Source organism: Lycium ferocissimum, chromosome 11 (assembly GCF_029784015.1).
Source record: "Lycium ferocissimum isolate CSIRO_LF1 chromosome 11, AGI_CSIRO_Lferr_CH_V1, whole genome shotgun sequence".
Taxonomy (NCBI): Eukaryota; Viridiplantae; Streptophyta; class Magnoliopsida; order Solanales; family Solanaceae; genus Lycium; species Lycium ferocissimum.
Genome location: NC_081352.1, coordinates 47,489,470 through 47,515,099, shown reverse-complemented (window position 1 = coordinate 47,515,099; position 25,630 = coordinate 47,489,470). Strand labels below are relative to the sequence as shown.

General features: G+C 33.0%; 3 protein-coding genes and 1 long non-coding RNA gene across 13 annotated transcripts; 2 read left to right on the top strand and 2 right to left on the bottom strand.

Moving 5' to 3' along the window:
• The first annotated feature begins 284 nt into the window (after window positions 1–284).
• Window positions 285–5,406, top strand: LOC132035870 (uncharacterized). 10 transcript variants are annotated; one of them, XM_059426014.1, is made up of 11 exons: window positions 286–525; window positions 750–801; window positions 911–994; window positions 1,800–1,941; window positions 2,035–2,337; window positions 2,410–2,557; window positions 2,913–3,881; window positions 3,977–4,221; window positions 4,311–4,384; window positions 4,576–4,684; window positions 5,021–5,406. In XM_059426014.1, the coding sequence occupies exons 3-11, from the start codon at window positions 939–941 to the stop codon at window positions 5,072–5,074; spliced, it is 2,100 nt and encodes a 699-aa protein (XP_059281997.1). In that variant the 5' UTR covers window positions 286–525; window positions 750–801; window positions 911–938; the 3' UTR covers window positions 5,075–5,406. The 10 variants fall into 10 exon arrangements, with proteins under 10 accessions (XP_059281999.1, XP_059281997.1, XP_059281996.1 ...); XM_059426013.1 differs by having other exon boundaries at window positions 286–571; XM_059426017.1 differs by adding an exon at window positions 1,488–1,588 and having other exon boundaries at window positions 286–801.
• A 1,349-nt stretch (window positions 5,407–6,755) lies between these two features.
• On the bottom strand, window positions 6,756–10,134 carry LOC132035868 (small ubiquitin-related modifier 1). Its single transcript, XM_059426009.1, has 3 exons — window positions 9,978–10,134; window positions 7,187–7,336; window positions 6,756–7,030 (listed from the first exon to the last, which is right to left on the bottom strand). Exons 1-3 carry the CDS (start codon window positions 10,053–10,055, stop codon window positions 6,965–6,967), a joined length of 294 nt encoding a protein of 97 aa, XP_059281992.1. The 5' UTR covers window positions 10,056–10,134; the 3' UTR covers window positions 6,756–6,964.
• On the bottom strand, window positions 9,512–9,951 carry LOC132035869 (uncharacterized). The gene is made up of 2 exons (XR_009409456.1): window positions 9,913–9,951; window positions 9,512–9,759 (listed from the first exon to the last, which is right to left on the bottom strand). It is a non-coding gene; the product is annotated as an uncharacterized LOC132035869 (long non-coding RNA).
• An 11,727-nt stretch (window positions 10,135–21,861) lies between the features above and the next one.
• LOC132036147 (glucan endo-1,3-beta-glucosidase 12) lies at window positions 21,862–25,427 on the top strand. The gene is made up of 3 exons (XM_059426401.1): window positions 21,862–22,020; window positions 22,102–23,412; window positions 25,160–25,427. The coding sequence occupies exons 1-3, from the start codon at window positions 21,957–21,959 to the stop codon at window positions 25,192–25,194; spliced, it is 1,410 nt and encodes a 469-aa protein (XP_059282384.1). The 5' UTR covers window positions 21,862–21,956; the 3' UTR covers window positions 25,195–25,427.
• The last annotated feature ends 203 nt before the right edge of the window (window positions 25,428–25,630 follow it).

The window sequence follows — 25,630 nt, the reverse complement described above, 5'->3', positions numbered from 1 at the left end:
AAAAGAAAAAAAATAAAATTATCTTTTTCTTGATATACTAAAGTAAACAAATAAAAGTGAACGGAGGGAGTAATTGGGCGTTGAAAAATTTTAAAAATAGGCAAAATTGATTTTACACAAAAAATTGAGTCACACTTGTTATCCAAACAAATAATCCCCTAGCCTTTGCTGACAAGGACGATGCTGGCGCGAGAATACATTTGTCCCTTTTCGCTGTATATATTATACACCGCCCCCATTTTACCATTATACCCCTCAACAAATACAATTCATTCTTTCCCGAAAAGGCGTAATAACAAACTGAAAAAGATAACCTCCAAATTTAATTCACTGATTCACGTCTTCCCTTATTCTTCCCTTGTTCAAATTCATTCAACAAACCAACGTGTCCAATTCCTAAACTTGCCACCATTTTGCCTTCTCTGCTAAGCAAATCCTCTTTTCAATTTTCTCCTTTCTCTTAAATGCTTTTCCATTTCCCAATTATCTAATCCTATCTGTATCTATAGATTGGAGTAATTACATGTATGTATAAAGGGGGTTGCTTGCATTGAATCACTGACATACTGCTGTAATTTTTTGTTTGTTTTTTCAATGCTCTTTGTGGGGTGTTTAATGCCCATTGATCGCTTTTTTCTTCTTGTCGCCGGCTTTTAATCTTGGCCGTTGACACGTGTCTTGTTATGAAGAAGCCGCGTGGTGAATTATTTTCTTCAAACTTGACCCTTTTCACTTCTCTTTCTTCTCAGTTTAATTTCTCATGGAATTTCCTTGATCCCATTTTTTTTCTTCTTCGTTCTGGTAATTCGAATTTTTAAATAATATTTTTGAATTCAATTGTTGTTTTTATAGGAATTGGAGCATGTGGGGTTGTTTTAATTGTTGGTGTTTTTTGAATTTGATGGAGCAGTGATTGGTGAAGCAAATTTGAGGGGTTCATGGGGAGCATTGATTATGGCAAATGTCTCTTTCCCTTGACAAGTTTGCAAATCGGGTAACTAAATTCTTCTTTTTTTCTTCTTCATTGCTTTTTTCATTTTGATTTGCAATGAATTCTGCAATTGTTTCTTTCTGCAAATGTAATTTTCAGTTTGGTGATTTTTTTTTTTTGCTTTCCTGTACTTGTCTTGTTCATTGCCTGCAGCCTTACTAATAAATCTGGGGAAAAAATTGGAACTTTGTTGCATATTTTTAAGTGGAGCTAAGCAGGAAACATTGTGAAAGAGTTTGAATTTTCATTGCTTAATGATTTCTAGTTTTTCTACCGTGAATAACTTCTTGTTCTCATCATTCTTTTTTTTTTTTTTTTTTTTTTTTTGGGGTTGTCTGTGTGGGATTTTTTTTTGGGGGGGGGGGGGGATATGGTTGTCAGTTTCTGATCGTGGCATAATATCTCTGCCATTCAATTTGTGAAAAACAAAACTTTGTGGTGAGTTAGTGGGAAGTTGGAAGAGTTAGTTAGCATCCAACTTGCATTAAATAGGCAGTTCAAACTGATTCATGCTTCGTGTTGATGAGGAGAACAAGATGGGGCCAATTGATAACATACATAGGATAACAGCCAAAGCTACTGGGTTCGGATGAATCTGTAAGATGTATGCTAGGTCCGCCCATGCTTATTACGTCGCTGGGCAAAGCAAAAAATCACCTTGCTGACTAATCTGCATGTAGCAGAATAAGTATCTAAGGAGATTTTGATTTAGCTGTTGAAATTCATTTAATAAGTTCTACATTTTATGTAAGTTGCTAAAAGGCCATTCATTCAACAGTTATTCAGATGCTGCTTTTATATTTTACAGGGACTTGCAATCCTATCTTTCACATCTTTACGTTTTCCTCGCCCCTGAGAGTAAGAGACTATATATCTTGGTGGACAACCGTCCATGGCTTAGAGATCTTGTCTCTAAACCTGCACACTTATGGCAATTGATGGTTACCAAGGTTGGTAGTGCATAGTTTCCCTTCTTTTTTTTTTTTTTTTTTTTTTGTGGGCGTATGTTTATAACTAGGAATCTTTTGTTCTTTCAAATGCAGTCAAGGTTATCTCCGTTTGCGAATACTAGAGGGCGGAAGCAGAGGAAGGAGAGTGGAGGTATATTGGATATAAAATCCGGTCAAGAATTAAGCACGAGCGAATCAGAATCTGAAAACGTCAGAAGATGGTTTCGCTTTATTGATGCTGCAACATTGTCCAGAAAGAGGGAATTATTACCTGTAAAGAAATTGAGGAACTCTTTGATCTTGAATAGCAAATTGCATAGGACATTGTACGGGTTCATTGTGTTTGAAGTTGCGTGGAATGATGTTCGTGGTATAAATTATTTCAATGAGCTTCAGGTATGAGTCACTTTCTTTGGTTGTTTGACCTTAAAAATGTATGCTGCTCACTTATTTTAAACTCTTGGGCAGACAGATACATCACTTGCCATAGAAACAAAATTCATGAAAAGATGGGAATTTGATAGTGTAGCACAAGCTGCTAGATGCATGTCATCATGGTTCTCTGGGACTGACACCGAGCATCATCTGCTGAAAGAGTGTTTGGAATCTACTATAGGTATCCTTTATTCACATGATATTGATACTATGCATCTTAATTTGATTCGATAAAGAAATTTTTTTACTTTGGTTTATGCATGCAGAGATCCACTTATTTCTTTCTTTAAGTGTGCCTAGAAGAAATGAACCAATTTCCCTTGGTCTGGGTAACTATTATCTTGGGATAGTGAGTGCAAATACCATTGGCTTTTAAGAAGACTTTCATCAACCATCTTACTAGGATAAAATATTCTCATTCAGTAATTCTGATTTTTCACTTTCAATTGAACTTGTTTTAAACCACTTTATTAAACAAATATTTGGTCCCCAAGCTTGCAAATTCTTACCTGTAAATTTGCGGGAACCTTTTACAGGAGAGGTATTTTATGATTCTCAAGACAATTTTCGAGAGACTACTGATGTGGCTGACAGTGATGTTTCTGCTGCCAATTCAAGTGACGAGGATGAATCTCCTTGCGGTTCAATTAGAAGTTTCAGTACGTACCCTGCGACAGAAAATGGTGAAACTTCTCTGCATACACCAACTCCACTTGATGGACCTCATAAGAGAAGAAAACTTTTGAAGTCTATCAGTAAGCGACTCAATGTTGATATACTCTCTGAGGAGCCCTTTTCTGAAACTATTGAATCACAACTACATGGTGATCCCTCTTACAGAAGTACGTCTGAAGTAGTTGATGAAGCCTCCCAGTACAAGGATGTTTTGCTTTTGTTTCGGTTTAATGATCGCGATTTCCCTTTCAAACTAAGAGACATCATTCTTTCGGACTTGCGGTTGCTTAGACTACTGGAAGCTGGGCTTCCTTCATGGGTCATATTTCTCCAGTCCTATCCAGTATTTTGCCATATTTATCGCCCATGGATGTGCCCTCTAGCAAGATTTTTATATGTCATAATCTCTGTAGTTACTGTTCTGATTGGATTTTATGATCTATACAAAAATGTACCTGTACTCAAAGCGACAGCATCTAGTTTGTTCGGGCCACTTTTTGATTGGATTGAAACATGGGAAATGGTATCAAGAATTCAGTACTTGGGGACCATGCTATTTCTGCACAATTTTCAGAAGGCGTTCAAGTGGTTCCTCATGACAATGCGTACTATTCGGTCATTTTTCTCAGTTCTTACACAGCCAATGGCAGGTCCACTTGTTGAGTTTGTGGAATTCTTCCTTCCTTTCTCTAATATGTTGGCACAAATTCTAGAAGATTTCTTGTCAGTATTATGGTTTACGGTCGGGTCTTCTTACACTCTGGTGGGAAAAACTATTGAGATTTTATTACTACCTCTCTGGTATATCATATCGTTTGCTTGGAATCTCGGTAAGTATATGAGCAACCGCTGAATATGATCCCGATTCTGTTACTCTCTGTGTGAGTGTTTTTTTTTTCCTCATCAGATTTTTTCTCAATTGCAGTGACTTATTTATTTTACCCTATCTTCTGGATTCTGTGGGAAACAATGTATGCTCCAATCCGTCTGGTCTTTGGTTTGTCTAGCCTACTGGGCTTTTTATGTACTTCTATATATGAAGTCATTATGGATTCATGGCTGTTCGTGAGTAGCATAGTTCGAGTCACTTCTCAGGTGGAGGCCACAGTGTCATCCAGCGCCAGTGGGGTATCCATATGGCGTACTCTTTGGAATGACCTTTTCTCCCAGGTAGCTCACTTGTGGCCATTTTATCCTTAGTATGAGAATTATTAAGAGTTCTCGTGCTCATAGGTTTCTCTGAGTTTTGACATTTACAGATTTTCAAAGCTCTTCGAAGTATTCTCTATGGTTTTGTTGCCTTCTTCACAGCCTGCAACAGACACCGGCTAAGGTATGGACGTCTATTTTACTTGTCTCTCTGAGACAATGTCAACTGCTATGGGTACTTTCAAATTAGATACTTTTTGAACTATTGCAACTCTGAAATACTAATAATTTTCCAACTGTTTATGTTAAATTTTTCCTGAGATGCACCTTCTTATTTTGGATTGGCTGATTGAAGCTGAAACATTACATTTGCAGTATCTATAATCATATGAGTGATTTTTTACAAAGATTATCTCACCCTGCGAAGAGGTCACGGCCTGCAGAACGTGGCCGCAGTCCACAAACGTCTGGAACACAAATCACAGTAAGTTTAGATCGACTTATGAGTCTTGTTGATCATATTTGCTAGTCCATTTATCAAATGGTATAAAATCTCTGTTATCTTTTAGGAAGGGTTGTTAAGTTTAGATCGACTTATGAGTCTTGTTGATCATATTTGCTAGTCCATTTATCAAATGGTATAAAATCTCTGTTATCTTTTAGGAAGGGTTGTTGTTGTTGTGGTTGCTGCAGAACATTATTGGCCCAGTATTTGTGCATTAGACTAATTTTCTGAACTTTTCCGCCATAAATATATTAACTTTAATATTTCGTCGTGTTGAACACCATTTTCATGCCAAATGATTATGAACTTGTGCAGTGGGTGGATACAGAAGAAGCGCACCACCAGCGAAAATTCAGAAAGATCGATTGATGAAAAAGACACCTCTGCGCCTCTAACATGTACAGCAAAAGTTAACTGCGTCACTGACCAGGAAGTTTCCATGGGCGGCATGTAGGATATGCTCTAGTTCTTCGAGGGAAAATAGCATCATATAGGAAATCAAATTGCTCTTGCCCCTGATGTTTTTGTAGCAATCTACTTTTTGATCGTCCCCTTAAGGTTTAAGTCCCCCGCTGCCATCCAGAGATTGTAGCATACCAGAAAATCTCTTGTAGATAATGTATATGAGGATGCTTTTTGAAATACAAAGTACAGATGTTAGAAGCATTCAATTGACTGCTTCCTAGCATTTCACTTTTCTATGTTTCTGACGGTTACTTCTTCCATTTTGTTTTGTATAACAATTGATATTAATGATGCTCCTATGAAGTTTCTTTTTGTTAAATAAAATGGTGGACCCAAACCTTACATTTTTTAGTACATTAACTTGTGCGACAAAAGAAAAAGTCTCGCTCAATTAGTATCAGTTGTGTAAAGCACAAAATAAAATTATACTTAAAGTGAGACGTGATAGTGAGAAAATAATTGTCAAATTGGATCCTCTCTAATGGTGAGGCTACAAATTTTATACGTCAATGAGTAAATCTCACTTTTCGAAAAGAAAAAATGAACCTTAAAAAAATGTAGTTTTAGTAGTTTGCGGCACATTAGACGGTCTAATAGGGATACCCCATGGATTTTAAAGCATAGATACTCAAACTGAATTAAGACTGTAACAAACTACTGAAGGTACTTGCAAGGAAATAAAAAAGTGAAGGATGTTCTTCTGAAAGAAGTTTATTGTTGAATATCCTTATCTCAATGTAGTTTTTATATATTCAAGATCTCAAAAACTCATTGTATCACTGACCAATTAGCGACCTAAAAAGGAAGGTGTAACACAACAAAGAGATTTAGAAGTGAAAGAAATGATGAAAGACGGAAGACCAGGAGAGGGTGTCCAAAAGTCAAGCAAATATAAACCCAAAATCCAGAGCTTAATCAAACAATTAACATTCCTCTAACCAGAAGTATTATCAGTCTCATAACCGAGGTTAAGCTCTGAATTATGTGATTTGCAGGTTAATGGAGAGCCTTATTTTGGATTGGCAGGAGATGCGATAAATTCTGAAAGTTGAGATCATTACAAGTAGAAAGTCGAGATCATTACATTTCGTAGTAAAATGTTGTAAAATGGGTGCTAAATATGGCTTGTTCCTTTCCTCTTTCCAGACGGTGCAGAATTAAAGCTCCATACACCTTTTCCCTGCCCTTTCTCTTATACGTTTGGAGCGCACCCACGCATCAATAGACCTTGAAAGTGCATGATGCAATGTGTATTCAAGAACGTTAAACATAAGCCATGATCAGTTCACTATATTCGCATGTGTAATTGAAGCAAATACAGCAGGTGATATAGAATTAGCTAATTATCCGTATTTAAGGATAGCCCTTCAAGCACCCCAAATAAAAACAAATAACTTTAGAGACGATTTTACAAGGGCAGAGCATCTTGTTTCTCGTGGAGTCATCCACTGGGAACAAGGCTGCTGCTGTGCCTAACTGATATCAGTGATGGAAATTCATGCTTTAATCAAAGCATGAGATGATCCTGCCCGCAATCTCATCTGGATATGCTTCCTGGAAGCAAGGTTATTGAGGAGATGGCTCATAGATAGAACAAGCAACACTTTAATTTCACAGCGAGGTTATCTTCTTACAACAGTAAGTAATAGTAGTAGTTAAGTTCATACAAGCTGGTCCGCAAGCAAAACCACATAGCTCATATATTGCTTACATGTCCTAAGGTAGCAAAAGCTACATTCATTAAAGTCATACTACCTAGAAGCACAAACTATGTCCATAAACAAAAGAGACTCCTCAAACAGTTGAGCCTCCAGTTTGATGCAGCATTGCATCAATTTCATCACCGTCCTCCATCTCCAGCTAAAGCAAGGAAGAAAAAATGTTAGGAAACAAGCATATTAATCACAAGAGTTTAATAAAGCACAAGGGTAAACGAACATAAGATTTTTCATGTCCTATTGTCTAATTTGTGTGCGCACATATGGTCTTGACAGTGTGTGAGAGGGAGACAGATACCTCATCTGGAGTCTGCTCTCCACGAAGACGGCGACCATCAAACAAGAAGGCAATTGAATTGAAGTCCACCGACTGCCGGTCACAATATGCATTCATGAGTTTCTTAAGCTGGGTGCTTCTTTTAATCCTAAAGAAGACTTCATTACCATCCTGCAACGAATAGAAAACTAAATCAGTAAATACTCTCACCATTGTCCTATTCGTTGTAGCAGGCAAGAGGGTACTTATCATTGAAAGGCAGCCCATCACCGTAATGATGACAAGGGAAGATGGAATCAATCATCAAAGACACCAGATTTCTCGATCAAATTGTATCAGCAGCAAACAAAGAGAAATATGAAGGCAGAGAGTAAGTAGGTTTCCATTTGAAGGTCATAACACGGAGGACAGCTAGCAGATACAAGTATACAACACAAAAGATCACTTTCCGTTCCGGATGTCCTTACCAGCAAAGCCATCACACAGAATTTTAATATGGTAACAACATAGATACGACTAAGGAAAGATATCTACCACTACTTGACAGGCAATTTGCACAAGCAGCAGCAAAGCCTACCATTACTTGACAGGCAATTTACACAAGCAGCAGCAAAGCCTACCACTGATGACGAAGACATCAAAGTGTCATGATCCTAACAGTATCTGTTAAGCTAGACCTCTACCTTTGTTTTAATACCGTATCAAACAGAGATGTGTTCAAATCTCAAAAATATAAAAATATATCAAATTCAATACGAAAAATTACAGAAGCAAAGTGACTACTTTACCATCTATAATCCCGCCCTACCTCCCCACCACAAGAAGAATGAGCGGTATCCCCATGAGAAAAGAAATTGTTCCGGAAACCGAATATTTTACATGTATTCAGCTTTTTATATCAGAGCAAACAATATCTTACATGTATTCAAATTAGGTCCAGTAACTAGGGAGCAAACAACTACTTTTTGCCCACCCGATCAGACAAAGTTCACAACAAACCTGGCTTAGTAAATTTCGGGTATTAATCACTTTTGCAACCCCAAAATGGATGCAAAAGTTTTTAGGGGAAATAACACCCACTCTTTCTAAAACATAATCTGACAACCACAGATACCTTGATTCATAATGCAAAGGAACACCAACAGTTACACTATATATATATATATATACATACTTTACAAAAATAATGCTACATAAACCAAACTCTTTGCAAATGACACACTAAAAATATTGCATAAGCTTTCTTCATTTTCATCCAGACTAATCATAAGATCTACGAAGCACCAATAACAAGACCCCGAGACTAAAGTATCAGGTAACTGCTTAATCATCCAGTTTCACACAAATTTTCTACTTGATTCAAGTTGATTCAGTGCTTACAAACTAATTTTCGCAACCGTGTCGGATTCTCCAAAAATGCACTACATTTGGAGTGACTGACACGCACCCCTCAATATTTTTGAAGAGTTCTCAAACAAATTAATAGCATGTTTGGCCAAGCTTCCAAAATCAACTTATTTTCAAAAGTGTTTTTTCAAAATAGGAACTCAATTCAATCTAATACTTATCTAAGTTGAAGTAACTTAATGTTTCAATTAAAGTCAAAAATTTGTATGGACTACTTGTTATATCTACTTTTTTTTTTTCCCTTAAATTGATTCAACACTTACCAAAATTTTCACTCAATTCAATCTAATCCTAATCTAGATTGAAGTAATATAGTGTTTCAATTAAAGTCAATCATATCATTGACTACTTGTTACATTCACTTCTTTTCCTTAAATTGAATCAACACTGTGCAAGATTTCAATTCAGTCCTAATACTTATCTAAATTAAAATAATTCAATGTTTCAATTAAAGTCAAACATTTAATTGGAACATTGAATTACTTCAACTTAGATAAGTATTAGATTGAATTAAGTTCAATTTTGGCAAGTGTCGATTCAATTTAACAGAAAAAAGTAGATGTAACAAGTAGTCAACACAAATTTTAGATAGATCTAAGTAGATGATCACTTAATTTAGATATGATCACTACATGTTGATCCTTCAATTAGATAGACCTTAAAAACACTTTTTAAAAGTTTGATCAAACACTATGATTTTCAAATTGAGTAGCTAAACACAAATTGCTGATTTATTTTAGGTGTTTCTAAACCAAAATACTAGCTTTTAAGCACTTATAAAATGTTTGGAGTAAAATTAAAAAAAATTCTTTCAGTACTTATTTTTAAGCCAAAAACCATAAGTTAGGAACTTATGGCTCTTGGCTTATAAGTCATCAGCCAAAAGCTCATCCAAACAGGCTCTTATTTTCTCCTAAAATTTTGGCCAAACACTCCATGTTTCAAATAACCACTTTTTGAAGAAAAAAAAAAACACATTTGGCCATAAACACAAACACAACAACTGAAACATATGATCAAAAGCATGATAACTGCAGCTATATAGAAAGTCGAACAAATCAAGCAGGCATATAAACAACACGACGATTCGACAAAACTATTTTCGAAAAAAACACTAAGGACCTGTTTGGCTATGACAATTTGAATTTTTCACTTTTTTTCACTTTACTTGACAATCAGCGTTTGGCCTAACTACCTGTTTTCACTTTCAAGCAAATAATTTTTGCCAAAACTATAAACAAACAAAATTTCCATCTTCCAACTCTAACTTCAAAAAATATTACAAATAAAGTGAAAAAAAATATTTGATTTCTTTAGCCAAACGCCTACTAAATTTTAACACATGATATAAAACAAAACCCTATGATTTTGATAGAGAATATGGAAAGGGAAGAAAGGGGCAAACCTGTCCTTTCACTTTAAGGTTGATGTGAACTTGATCTCCACCAGCTGGCTTCTTATCTTCCTCTGCTGCTTGCGACATTTTTTTTTTTTTTTTTTTCACTTGTATTCTCTGGCTTATATCAATCAAAGGAAGATGAGATTATAGGAGTATCAATTTTATTGGTTATTCACTTATTTATAGATGAGAGTATTTTTCCTAGTTCCTGATGTACCCTTGCCGTGAAAACAACGCATCTTTTTCTTTTTGAATTTTCAGATTTTGTCCTTTCCATTTCCTTTTTTGTCCTCTGTTTAATTGTTATTAGGACCACTTTGCCCATATGTATTTTTAAAACTTTGAAAAGAACATTTAAATTTATTTCAAATACATATTTACTCATTTTGTCTCAAATTAGTAGTTAATTTAATCCAATTTAATTAAATTGACTTTTGAAAAATAAAAAGTATCACATAAATTGAAACGGATGAAGTATTTATTAAATTTATCTGTTATTCTACATCAAAAGTGAAATTTGTAATTTGAAAAAAAAAATTAGGATTTTTTTAAATTTTGTATTCATAAAATTTCAATTGTGTTTCATTTTCAAATATAACTTTAACTTAAAAATAACCTTTTTAACTTAATTTTAAATAATTTTTTCATGTATCAATTAATTTATGTCCAAATGACAACTTAAATTTTTTGTCCAAATTATGTGGTTGTTATAGTACAAGAATAGGCGCTTAGTGCTAAAGTTTTGAGAATCCGCGACTTTTATAGGACAAAAAAAAAAAGTTAAACCAAACTAATACAAAAAAAAAAAAAATTAAGTTTTTTCAAACAAAACTTACTTCGAGCACCTTTTGAACCCCTAAAATGACGATCCGAACGTTTACGTATCCTTGATGTATTGAGCCTACATTATTGTACGAAAAAAATATCGGGTTCGTATAAAATATTGAAGTTTCGGGGTCTTGACACACGACTAATCATTAGTCAAAGTATGGAAAAAATACTATGTAGGCTCCGATTACTAAGTGTTGCAAAAAAAAAAAAAAAGTTTACCAAATTTTTTTTTATTTTAGTGCTAGCTATAGCGCAGTAAAATACTGCGCTATGCAAAAAAAAAAAAATTCTTTAGTGCAGTAAAATACTGCGCTAAAGATAGTTTTGTAACTTTTTTTTTGTTGGGGTATTTTGGTTCACTTGGTTTTTTATTGAGTCATTTTGGTTCGGACTCGTTAAGTAGACGTAAGTACACATGAATATATAATTAATTGGATTAGTATAATACCGAGTGTTTATAAATTATTTTCCATAAATATATGGACAACTAATTTTCTTATGACTTTTGGAATACGACGAAAGTGCAAAATTGTTTGCAATCATGGAAGATTGCTCTTTCACGCACAAATTTTGTGCGTGAAAGGCCAAACCCGTTTATTTTGCGTTTGGTCCTTTCACGCACTAAATTAGTGCGTGAAAACTACTTATGTTTTTTTTTTTTTTGTATTAGTTTGGTTTAACCTTTTTTTTTTGTCCTATAAAAGTTGCGGATTCGAGTTTTGATGAGACATTGTCCATTATTACCGGTGTGATCACATTTTTTATTGCTAACACTCCAAATTCTTTTGATACATTTCCTCTTCCTACTTTTCCCCTTTCCCTCTCGCTCAACCTTTAGTATCCTTCTAAATTGAATAATTAAACTCGCTCCCCAAGCTACAAAATCAATGAGTCTATTAGAATTTAGAATGCTAGATAAAAGAATTTAGAAAGTTATCTCCTACAAAATTATAAGAGAAGCAAAGTTCATTCTTCAATAGTACACTCGGTTCACTAGGTTCTACGATTCCATGTATAATTCCACTTGAATATTTCGAGCTCATAAATTTTTAGTTGATCCTTTTTAAAATTTTGCGTATGGTGAGTTGTTTAGAGCCCGTTTGGATTGGCTTATAAGTTGCTTATAAGTTGCTTATAGCTCGTTTTTTTAGCTTTTTTTTTGGTAAGTTTTACGCTGACTTAAAGTCATTTTGTGCTTAAAATAAGTTAAAAAATAATTGGCCCATTTGACTTAGCTTATCTAAAGTAAATTTAAAATAAATAAGCTAAAACAAATAAGTTAGATTATTCCAACTTATTTTTTAGATTATAAGGCTATGCAAAATTTATATGCGCATAAATTCATCCAAACAGGCTCTTAGACACATAGAGGTGATTTTAATTCGTCGAGCTGACTCAAGTCAAATTTTTAGTGTCAAAAAGTGAGTTCTTCATTTAAGATTATTTTATTAGAAGATAATGTTTAAATTAATTAATCTTATTAAAAGAAAAATAAGAAATATTTTTACTCTACAATTAACTCAAGTTGATCATTTGAGAAATTCAATGTAGAACTCATGAAAGAGTCCGCCAGCCAAAAAACGCGATCAGAATTAGCTGAGTTTGTAAACCTTGACACTCAACCTCTCGGTCTTGGTTTCAGACACTTGTAAGGATAATTTTCACTACGTATAGTTAACTTTACTTCCACGTTTCAAGTCGTACCAATAATTAAATTTATCTTTCGTACAACTAATTACTACGGCGTACCTTTTTATGTTGGGGCTGGGACTTCGAAATTATTCATGTCCCCAAGGTTGAAATTGTATGTTACATAGGTATATACAATTCGAGAATTTCTTTTGGCTGTGATTCCTTAAGTATCCTTTGTCTATCGTACCATCACATTACTCCCTCCGTTCATTTTTATTTGTCTACAATATTAAAAATAATTATCCAATTTTACTTGTCCACTTTAAAAAATCAAGACATAATTTATCAACTTTTCCTATTTTACTCTTAGAATTAATAAGTCAAAATTTTCAGTTCTTTTTTCCAAGACTTTGGAATTAGCAATAATTAAGGATAATATGCTAAACTTTCTATTTTATTTTTGGAGCCGTTAATAGATGTGTCAAGTCAATAGGTAATGAGTAAAAGTGGACGGAGGGAGTATAAAGGATAAGTTATGTGCAGATTCCTATATCTGGACCATTAAAATAGGGGCTTCAAATGATGGTTAACCCAAATCTCCTCGTTCCATGATTGGGTTTCAACTATATAGCGTAGCAGAATTTCAATTTTCAAGAATCAAAATCTGAAAATTACAAAAAATAAAAATCTGGAATTAAATTCTTGACTTAGGATGTGTTGGTACGAAGGAAATTTCTTTTCACAAAAAATAAGGATTTTTTAATTTAAATTTTGTTGTTTGATAAATAATCAAAAAATACTATTCCAAAGGAATTTGTATATAATTTATTTATATATAATTTCTACAAAAGAGGTGGAAGTGGCAGCGTTGACCGATGATCTTGTTGGACTTTATGCTCATCCTTCTTGATGTTTCTATCTCGTACAAATCCTAGTGAGTCCGGAGCCAAAATGGCATATTTTTACAGTAATTAGACCAAAATATAAAGCTTCTTTTTTTTTTATACAAATGGGTATTTCGTTGATCATTCAACGAAATACCCCGCCATCGTTCATAGCAAAGAACTCTTTTTTTTTTTTTTTTTGCATTTCGTGGAATAATCCACGAAATAGCTTCTTTTTTTTTTTTTTTAATTTCGTGAAAAAAATGATTTTTTTTTTTTTACATATCATGACACAATCCACGAAATAGATATTTTTTTAATTTTATTTCGTGAATAAAAAAAGAAATAGGAAATTATAATTTTTTTTTATTTTTGCATTTTGTGTATTAAAAAACGAAATAGGCTAAATTTTTTTCTAATTTCGTTCGTATAAAAAGGAAATTGGAAAATATATATATATATATTATTTCGTGTATTAATGAAGGAAATTGATTTGTTTTTTTATTTTTTTTGCATTTCGTAATCTAATGAACGAAATAGGTTTTTTTTTTTTTTTTGTATTTAGTGAAAAAAAAAACGAAATAGGAACTTATATATATATATATATATATATATATATATTTTGCATTTCGTGTATTAAAAAATGAAATAGGAAAATAATTTTATTTTCATTTCGTTTATATAAAAATGAAATAGGAATACATACATACATATATATATATATATATATATATATATATATATATATATTTCATTCATGTACCAATGAAATATTTCGTGGATTGTTCCACGAAATGCAAAATAAAAACAAAAAAAAAACATATTTCGTGGATTTTTCCACGAAATGCAAAAAAAAAAAAAAAAAAAAAAACAGCTTTTATTTATATTAACGAAAAAACGTTTTATTTTTTAATTTAAAACTGTTTTTTTTTTTTTTTTTTTGCATTTTCGTGGAACAATCCACGAAATATTTTTTTTTTTTAATTTTTTATTTTGCATTTCGTGGAACAATCCACGAAATATAAAAAAAAAATTTGAAATTGATTTTTTATATATATATATATATATATTCCAAATTGATTAAAAGCCATTTTTTAATTTTTTTAAAATATATTTTTCAAAAAACTTAGTGTTTAACTGTAAGGTTATTTTAGTCAACTTTATATATCGAGAAAATTAGTCAGCTTTTATTTTCAAAAATTGAAACCACGATGAAATTGACATTCGCGCATACATTACCCCCGGATTTTTACGTTGAAATCTATTGCGTATCATCATCTTATAAGTAAATAAAACTGAAAATTTCACGCCAATTTGGGAAAAAATTGAAATTGAATGTGATAAAAGACGTTTTTTTTTTAAAATCGGCTCGGCCACGGCAGTTTGTGTGCATAGATCTCGGAAAAATACCCAAAATCAAAAAAAAAAATCGCGTAAATCGGACGTCCGAGCGCAAAGTTATGACCATCTAAAGTTTGACGACTTTACAACTAGTTTTCTCCCTATATTTTTTAGAATTATATTTATATTTAAAATAAAGTTATGTCTTGACTTTACAACTAGTTTTTTTTTTCGTTTATTAAAAAACGAAATAAGATTTTCTTTTATTTCGTGAATATATAAATGTTTTTATAAATGAAACACAAAAATATATATATATTCATCCTATTTCATTGGTACATGAATGAAATATATATATATATATATATATATATATATATGTGTGTGTGTGTATGTATTCCTATTTCATTTTTATATAAACGAAATGAAAATAAAATTATTTTCCTATTTCGTTTTTTAATACACGAAATGCAATATATATATATATATATATATATATAATTTCCTATTTCATTTTTTTATTCACTAAATACAAAAAAAAAAAAAAAACCTATTTCGTTCATTAGATTACGAAATGCAAAAAAAATAAAAAAACAAATCAATTTCCTTCATTAATACACGAAATAATATATATATATATATATATATATATTCCAATGTCCTTTTTATACGAACGAAATTAGAAAAAAATTTATCCTATTTCGTTTTTAATACACGAAATGCAAAAACAAAAAAAATTATAATTTCCTATTTCTTTTTTTATTCACGAAATAAAATAAAAAAAACATCTATTTCGTGGATTGTGTCATGATATGTAAAAAAAAAAAAAAAAATCATTTTTTTCACGAAATTAAAAAAAAAAAAAAAAAGCTATTTCGTGGATTGTTCCACGAAATGCAAAAAAAAAAAAAAGAGTTGCTGCTATGAACAGTAACTGGGGGTATTTCGTTGAATGATCAACGAAATACCCATTTGGGTATAAAAAAAAACACAGCCTATTTTGGTCTAATTGCTGTAAAAATATGCCATTTTGGCTCCGGACTCAATCCTAGTTCTAGTACCACAGAGGTTTCTCTTTGATCTAATTCGGGATAGTTGTTTATTTTAGCTAAGGTGAGCCAACTCCTGATCGTGATAGCGATCATACACTTTTTCATTTTCCGTTGATTTCAGTATTCTTTGAGATGTATCTCACAATTGTACTCAGATATTCATAGATGCTCTTTGATATATTTGGGGAGTTGGAGTGTATATTCAAACTTATGTTATTTCTGTCCTTTCATTTCATGACGAAATTTATTTTTATATTATGGATGACTTGAACTTATTCTTTTCTTTCTCGATTAATGGCATTTTTGCGATTGGGGTATTGGCTCTTGCCAGTGATGACCCCCCATTTTGGGTCGTGATAAGCCCCCACCTCCACCACCTCCACGCTCCACTCAGTAATACCCATAGAGCAAGTCTCCAAAATAAAACGAATGTCATGTGTGAATTAAAATATATATTTAATACGAGTGCAACAACATATTAACATGAACGCCAACAAATATACATGTTCAGCTCAAAATAACAACCCGATGGTATCTATGTGTTTCATTAGACCGTCCACATGGCACTTCTTTACCTACACAGAACTATGCGTTTCACCAGTACGTCCATAGTTAACCTCATTCCATCAGTAGCCCAACCAACTGTGTGAAATACTAGACCATTCAAAGTGAGTGCTACCCAGGCTGTGCATAAATTAGGTATTGCCCACAACCGATAAGTCATTGGTACAATCTAATTGAGATCATAGCAAGTCAAACAAGCAGTTCAATTATAGTAATAATATCAATTGATAAATATGAAGTCATGTTATGCATTTCAACACATAAAAAGGCAGCACGCGCCATAACATGCTTCCCAATCAATGCATCTAGTATGTCATGCATGTTTTAACAAATCATGCTGAATATCTTAGATTTCATCAAGTAAAGCGTTTAAAGCAATCACTATGGTTTCATATGACTAACAACTAAAATTGTGGTATTTGACACCAAAAGGTATTTGAAAGTCAAATAATGACATTTCTGAAAAGCAAATATACGAGAAGTTAAAGTCTCATTCGCTTTATAATCGGTACTTAGACTTCTTTTGAAACGCCGAAATCTCCTCAAATGACCTCAATAGCCCCAGATATTCAAATACATAAACGGCGGGTTCAATTAGTCTAGAAAAACTAATCCCATAAATTTAGGATGCCTCGGGATGAAAGTCAACTCAAACCTGCCCCTCGGATCAACAGTCCAAATTTCAAAATTAATTGTATGAACATATTACCATAAAATATGGAGTCCAAATCGATAATTGATAAGTCAAATTATAAAATTATCCAATTTAGATTAAGGTCAAAATCCTCAATTTAATCATTCAAAACTCAAGATTTCATGGATTGGATTATTTTAATATCGAGTATAATCGCAAAAAGAATTTAAAGAATCAACACCTTAAGGATTTAGGTTGAAATTCTTCTATTGATTCCTCACTTCGAGCTTATGCATTATCAAAATGAAAGTATTTCAAATTTAATTTTATCATTGTTCGTTTTATACCGGGTGTCGTTGCAATTGCGGAAAAAGCGTCGCAATTGTAAAATCCCTTGGACTGGTCCGACATCACTTTTGCGATATGGCATCACATTTGCGAAATCGCAAATGCGGACCAAACTTTGCCTTTGCGGTCTACCAGAGTAGCTCCTTCACATTTGCGATCAACTGTCCACATTTTCGACTAGTCTTTTGTATGCGACTGCAACAGACTCAACAACATTCGCAACAACTAAAACGCTCAACATGTGGCCAAAACAGCCCAAGCTCTCGGGCTTTCACACTGACCAACCCGATAAATTCTAAATAGGTATACAAACTTACCTAAGTTTTCATAACACAATTTCAATCACAATTTAACAAAACTACGGATCGGATTCTTACGAGGCTATGAGGCGGGGGTGGAGTGTATTTGAGGATGGAGGAGTGAAATGAATTATGGAACTTATTTTCTCTACTTTCATTTGAGAAGTTATTTTTTTTATTCTAAAAGAATTTGTTTTTACCTTGAGAAAACATTTCATCCTTCGTACCAAACACACCCTTAATGGAATATTCTGTTCAAACTATGAAACTTGCAGGGAAGCATAACTCCGATATAAAATGTAAATTTAGCTGAGTTTGAATATGTTATGCTATAAATATTTAGTGATAGGTCAATTTGAACACAATCCTAACTAAGTCATCTAAGCATTTGCATTGATTTATACTACTATATATCCAATAATCCATATAAAGGAAAAAAATAATGATTTCATAAGATTTGAAAGTATGTAGCAACTCAACTGTACAGCTACAAATACAAAATTAACTCACAAGACAAAACAAGTTTAAGCAGGATCAAGAGTTTACTATGATTCATTGGTTCCAAATTGATCTTAACTTATATTGACAGAAATAATATAAGACAAGTCATAACCCGTTCATTGGTTCAACTTGTCCAATTTTAACCTAACACATAGCTTGACACCTCTTGCAACATTTCCTGTAATAAAAAAGATTCTGAAAAGTTTACACTATACATCAATCTAAAAAAATTAATCCTAATCTTTATTTTCTAATAAATGTTAACTAGTATAATTAATGTGCAGAGTTTACATGAAATATACACCATCGATGAATGCAATTGACGAATTTATTTTTAGTCGACTAGCTGAAAATGTTAAGATCCCGAGTTTGGACTTGTACACCTTATTTTTGCCCAATATTGTCCAAATTCTTTGTTGAGTCCAAACTCTAGGCCCTCTCAGGAATCAACCTATCCTTCAAATGGGCTGGTCTTTAATTTTTGTCCTTCAAAATCGAACACTGACATAACTTGTGGATATTATGATGCGGAATTTATGATCCTCTAGGCATAAGTTCAATTTTAAAGGATAAAACTTAAAGACAAGTCCATTTGAAGCACAAAAATTAAAAACCAGCATAAAAAGGAACAAAAGTGCAAATCACCCTTCTTATTCTGGACTCGAATATGGGCTACAGGGAGTTCAACTTGGAAGCCTCTCAGTGAATGTTTCCTTCATGCTTGCATTTCCCAAGACTTGTCCTCTTGTTTCCCCCTATATATTTGCTTAAAGTATTAAAAAAGCGTTGTTGCATGATCTGTTTATGTTTTTGTTTTTATTGTAAGTTAACATTTAATTAATTATTTCTGTGCTTCTTATTTTTCCATTGATCATAATTTGTTTTCCATTTTTAGGAAGTTTAGGGAAGTGCTTAACGAGTACGAGGCTAAGAAATGTAGCTTCTTCTTTTTTGTACTAAAGATAAAAATTCATTAACTAAACAGGAATGTTACAGACTTACAGGGAGACATATAGCGTTCATGTCAGCAATTTTTTGCTATTAAAATGTTTTAACGCCATTTATGAGAGAGATTATATCAGATTATTTTTTAAATAAGACGTCTAACAATATGAGATTATGTATAATACTACTCCGTTGTTTTGAAGTAATGATAAATGAGGTTATTGTACATATAAGTTGTGATTTGAGTTCAAGCACACAATTGTACAATAACCATTGATCATTAATCAATCAAATTAATCCAAAATTGGTCACATGCAGGTCTATTCTATCATTATTTGATCCATTATGTCGAGGCGTGATATAATGTTTTTTTTCTTGTTCTTGCACTCTTTTGTTGTGTTGGAAATTCCAAAAATGTTGTTGTCTCTAACACTGGCATTCATCTAATCAATCAAATTACAGAGTCCCTTTAATAAATAATGATAATGAAGAAGTCTCATGATTCAATAAAAAGGTAATTCCATATACGAAGCATCATATATTCACACAAGAATCGGCTAAAAATTGTATACTTGTTGTAAATATTAATATGTTTGTCCATGAATTTACTTGTAAGTTCGATGCCCACCAAAATACTTGGGCACCAAGTATGTGTGACTACCAAGTTGTTCACTTATGGCCACCAAGTTGTTAACATATTTCCTACAATAAATAGGAGTTCATTTGTAGAAATTATATAAACAATCAATTCCTCTCTTATACTTCTCTCTTGTGTATTTACTTCATAGTCTTTATTTTATAACAATACTTAAATATTAATGACTGTTTTCACAATTCAAACTAATAATACATTGTAAGTTACTTGAAGATGATTTTACGCACTAAAGCTCCCCTTAATTGATAATTGATAAAAAGAAAACTCACTCTTTTAAACCTTGTACTGGCATCTTTTTCCCACAGCGGGTCATTACCCTTCTATCTCTTTTGACATGCACTTTAATCTGCATTAACCGGATCAGTCGACAAGTGGTCCTTTTTGGAGGTATCACAACTCACATGTAAAACAAATGGTAAACTTTGTGGAAGAGAACAGTGGTTTAAAGAAGACAAAAGCAAGTGTTACATCCGTGGGACTTGATTCAAAATTTTACAGCATTCTTCAATTATGTTACTCACAGTGTCACTTTTAACTTCAAAGTATTTAAGAGAACTATATTATTTTATACTATTTTTTATAACAATGATGCTTAGGTCAATCTGTGCGTACTTTAATTATTCCACTCATGGAGAATTAGACAGAAGTTAAATGAAAAGAAATCACATAATATTTGTTTTTATCTTTGATGAAATTTAGCTCCCGTTTGTCATTATGATATTTTTGTTTTTGCATAAAAAAATAATCAAAATAGCATTATGTTATACATTAAATTGTTTTTCTTAAAGATGAATTGAAGTTCGAAAAAGTGAATTTCACCAATTTTTCAAGTGATTTTTTTTTTCAATCACAAAATTTTAACTTTTTTTTTTTTTAAAGTTAAATGTATGTCCAAACATAACTTATTTCAAAACATCTTTTTCATTTTTTTTTTCAAGTATCACATTTTTAAGTTCAAACACCCACCAAAACTCTAATTTTCAAGATTTGCATTTATCATTACACCACATATTTGAATTGTTAGTTCTAAACTAATTTTGAGACCTCAAAACAACAAGCAGAATACAACGAAAAGCATAAGCTCATCAACGGCACAATATCTTCTGAAGTACTAGTGTAGTGGTCAAGTGCAATAATCATCGATCTACTAGTAAATGTATGGCACTTTATAGGATCTTAGGATCAACCATTCACATTAAACATCACTCCCATTTTTAATTAAGTGGGATCTTGGAATAGAGTAATAGGGGCCATGTGCTCTGCTTCTTCTACTTCATTGGCTTCTTCTGACCTTTCGTAGAATAGTAGGGCCCCCCATTCCCCCACCACCTATTCCCCTCGATCCCCTCAATCCTCCGACGCCATTATTATACAGAAAAAATAACAAAAATAAGCCCTTATGTTTTAAGGGTAATTTCCAAATAGTCCTTTAATATGTAATGAACAGTTTTGATCATTTAAATTTGTTAAAAATTAGTACTATAAATATTAGTACTACTTTTAGTCTTCATCAAATATTTAATAAGTTATACTCCTTCCGGTCCAAAGTAATTAAGGCGTTAGATTTGAGCACATGAATTAAAGAATTCACTCACCTCTAAAAATTAAGGGGCTTTGAAACTAACAAGCATTAAATTTGTTCATTGAGTTATGAATGCGGTAAGGGTAAATTTGAAAAAAGAATGAAATACCTTCTTGATAAACTAAAACCTCAATTATTTTAGACTAGCTTTTAGAGGCTAAATCCTCAATTATTTTGGACTGGAGGGAATATTCGTTAGATTTGACAGAAACGGTATAAAAAAAAAGTTCAACCATAAACGATAAGAAAATTTCATTGAATCCGACAATATGCAACCCAAAAAACTATACTAAACACTAAAAAGATATAAAAGAATTAACATATAGTATTACACTTCAAGAAACTGCATTAAACTGTAGAAATAAATTAAAAAGAGCATAAACTATCAAAAATGTATCTCTAAATATGAGCTCCTACTAATTTCCTTTTTTTTTTTTCTTCATAGTTCTCGTTAAATATAACAAACAAAGTTCAGCGGATATTTAACAGAGACTTAAAAATGTTAACTTTTGATAAATCTGAAAGATTAAAACTGTTGAGCGCATACTTAAAAGAACTAATTTGAATTTTCACTTAAACATAAGGGACCATTTTTGTCATTTTCTCCCACTATTTTTTATCTATACATACACTCCCCCCTAATATCTTGGTCTGCATTATACTCAAAGCAACACACACTTTCATGCTCTCTGTTCCTTCTCCAAGCAAAAATAGAGCATGGAAAAACTCACCATTTGTCTTCTCTTTCTCTTTTCCCTTTCCCTTTTCTCCTCCATTGCAGGTAATTAACATCTCATTTTCTTTACTCTTTACTTCATGTTAAACTTTCTGTCTTAACTAAACTTTTTTTTTGTAATTTCAGATGGTGGTTCAATTGGTGTAAACTATGGTCGTGTAGCTAACAACTTACCATCAGCATCCAAAGTTATAGCACTACTAAAATCTCAAGGCGTAGAACGGGTCAAGGTTTACGATACTGACCCGGCTGTGCTTAAAGCACTTTCCGGGTCGGGTATTAAAGTTACTGTAGACCTTCCTAACGAGCTCCTTTACAATGCAGCTAAACGTCAATCTTTTGCTTACTCATGGGTCCAAAAAAATGTAGCTGCTTACTATCCTTCTACCCTAATCGAATCGATAGCCGTTGGAAACGAAGTTTTCGTTGACCCGCATAACACGACCCGTTTTCTTGTACTCGCTATGAAGAATGTACATCAAGCTCTAGTTAAGTACAATTTCCATGACAAAATAAAAGTGTCATCACCCATTGCACTTAGTGCATTGCAAAACTCTTACCCTTCTTCAGCCGGGTCATTCCGACCCGAATTAATCGAACCCGTAATTAAACCCATGTTGGATTTCCTACGTCAAACTGGTTCTTACCTTATGGTTAACTGTTACCCTTTTTTTGCATACGAGTCAAACTCTGACGTCATCCCTCTTGACTACGCTTTATTCCATGAAAACCCTGGTGTTGTTGACGCTGGTAACGGACTCCGTTACTTTAGCTTATTTGACGCTCAAATTGACGCCGTTAACGCTGCATTGTCGGGTTTGAAGTACGATGATATTAAAACGGTCGTAACGGAAACTGGTTGGCCGTCAAAAGGAGATGAAACCGAAATAGGTGCCAGCGTGGACAATGCAGCCTCGTACAACGGTAACCTTGTAAAAAGAATCTTAACCGGTGGTGGGACACCATTAAGACCTAAAGAAGAACTTACTGTCTTCCTCTTTGCTATTTTCAACGAGAACAAAAAACCGGGTCCAACATCGGAGCGTAATTTCGGGTTGTTTTACCCGAATGAGGAAAAAGTTTATGACATACCGTTGACTATGGAGGGTTTAAAGCATTATGTTGACCGGCCACCGGTTGCCGGAAATCGAAGAATGAAGAAGGGTAAAAAGGGAAATGTGACAGCGCGTGGCGGACAAACATGGTGTGTGGCGAGTGGTGAATCGGGAAAAGATAATTTACAAGCGGCTTTAGATTATGCTTGTGGTGAGGGTGGAGCTGATTGCCGTTCGATTCAACCAGGGTCCACGTGTTATAATCCTAACACGTTAGAAGCGCATGCGTCGTTTGCTTTCAATAGTTATTATCAAAAAAATGGACGTGCGATGGGGTCGTGTTATTTTGGCGGGGCCGCGTTTATTGTTCATCAACAACCTAGTAAGTGTAGCTTATCATTTCTCTAGATTTTTTACGTTAATTTGTGTTGGGTTTGCGTTTTTAATCCTTGATTACTGTGACATGTTTGACTTATGGTTCCAGTTATAATAATGTTTGTTTTGATGGTAAATTTAATGTGTGGCGCACTTTAAGGGTGGTTGAGATGAATTTGCTATCGGGTACTGGTAGCACAATAGGGGGTCCCACCTATGAATTTGTCACTCTGTCTCAAAATGGGTGTTGCTTTTGCAAATTTTTTTTATTCCAAAACAAGTTACTTTAGAAATTCAAAACAAAAATTTACAAGTATTTTAAACTATGTCGTAGTATTAAAAAAAATTATCCTTTTTAATATTGTTCAATGATAAAAAAGCATATGATAAATAGAGTTAGTTCAGTAAGTTTCACATTATATTTATTTATGTTTTAATGATGGAGTACATTGTCATTTTCTTGGCCCGACTTTCCCAAATGCCCCCCACCGGCCCTTCTCCTTTACGGGTCTGGATTTTTCGCTAATTTGTGTTGGATTTTGGGTTTTCATCCTTGATTACTGTGAACCTTTTGACTTAGGGCTCGAGGGATAATGTTTGTGTTTGATGGTAAATTTAATGTTTGGCGCACTTTAAGGGGTTGGTTGAGATGAATTTGCTATCGTGTACTGGTAGCACAATAGGGTTGGGGGTCCCACATCTGAAAATTTTGTTGGTATTAGGGTCCACTAACCTTGGAAAGATGGTGCAAGCCAGGGAGGTCATGGGGACAGCACGGGATGGACGGAGACGTTTGGGTTGACAGTGATTTTTTACCACTTTATAGTTTATTTTTCACTGATTTACAGAGCAGAATTGGTATACTATCACATTTAAGTGCCGTTTGGTCATAAAAATTATTTACTTTTTTTCGGAATTTTTTTTTCACTTTTTTTACTTTTGGGCGTTTGGCCATAAATATTCAGAATACAACTTGAAGTTGTATTCCGGAATATCAAAAACAAGAAAAATTTATTTTTCAAAATTTTTTCACTTTTTATAATTACATTTCACTAAAAATTATGATTTAAAAAACTATGGCCAAACACAACTCCAACTCCTACTTAGTTTAGGATTTACATTGCAGTGCTATAACTAATGTGTTAGATATTGTGCTATAGTATGTTAAATCTGTTGGAAAAGGTGTTCTGCTTTTTCTCTTTTTTTTGGTTTTTTATTTGATATCTGGGACTCATTTGCTTTGCTATTCGCCTAATTTGAGTATGTGTCGGGAAATTCTTTCTTGTTGAAGATGACTCTATTTATATGGTTCAAATCCGAATTCTTTAATCAAAATGAAGGAATTAATACTTATTAGCGCACCACAATCTTTGGTGATTAACATGCTATGCTAATTTAACATATTGTGATCGTTTGATGATTTTTTTTTACATTCATTTTTCAACATCTTGTTTATTCAATGGATATTCATGGATGGTTCAAAATAACACTAGGATTTATTATCTGTAGTTAATAAAGATTTACCTTTGGTACGATAAAGCTGAAAATAAAGCATTTTTGCATCCATCCTTGGTGCTTTTTCTAGATCATATTTTCTTTCTATGGGTACTTGAAAGTTACTGCTCCTGTGTTGCACACTACGCCCACTCAAGTTTTCTTCTATCTGTGTCACTTTTTCTTTATTTATTTATATTTGAGGTAACTTTTTTTTTTTTTTTTTTTTCTTTTTCTATTTGGTATTTTTTTCTTGACAGAGTATGGAAGCTGTGAATTACCTACTGAAGATTGAGAAGGAACTAGATGGGGATAGACTGCATTTTGATTGCAGCAGCCAGCTCTAATTTATTGTAGCTCCTTTCAGTTCAGACTAATCATTTTTTTTGTAACTTTAATCTTTTTAGTTGGCTCTGGTCGAGGAAAGCGATGGCTTTGTTCTAGTTGTTGCTTTCCTTTTTGTAATTGTGTTGACATGACCTTACTACTAGTATATGTTGCTATATATTTGGCTTTTTCATTCACAAATATCTTCACCGTAATTTCATTTCTAAATAGTCTTCTCTCATTCATTTAAAAAACGGAAAAGGGCCAAATATACCTCTGTACTAGTGAAAAAAGGCTAAATATATCCTTTATTATACTTTAGGTTCAAATATATCCCTACTGTTATAATTTGAGTTCAAATATATCTTTTCTCGGTTAAAATTGTCCAAGATGGATATTAAATT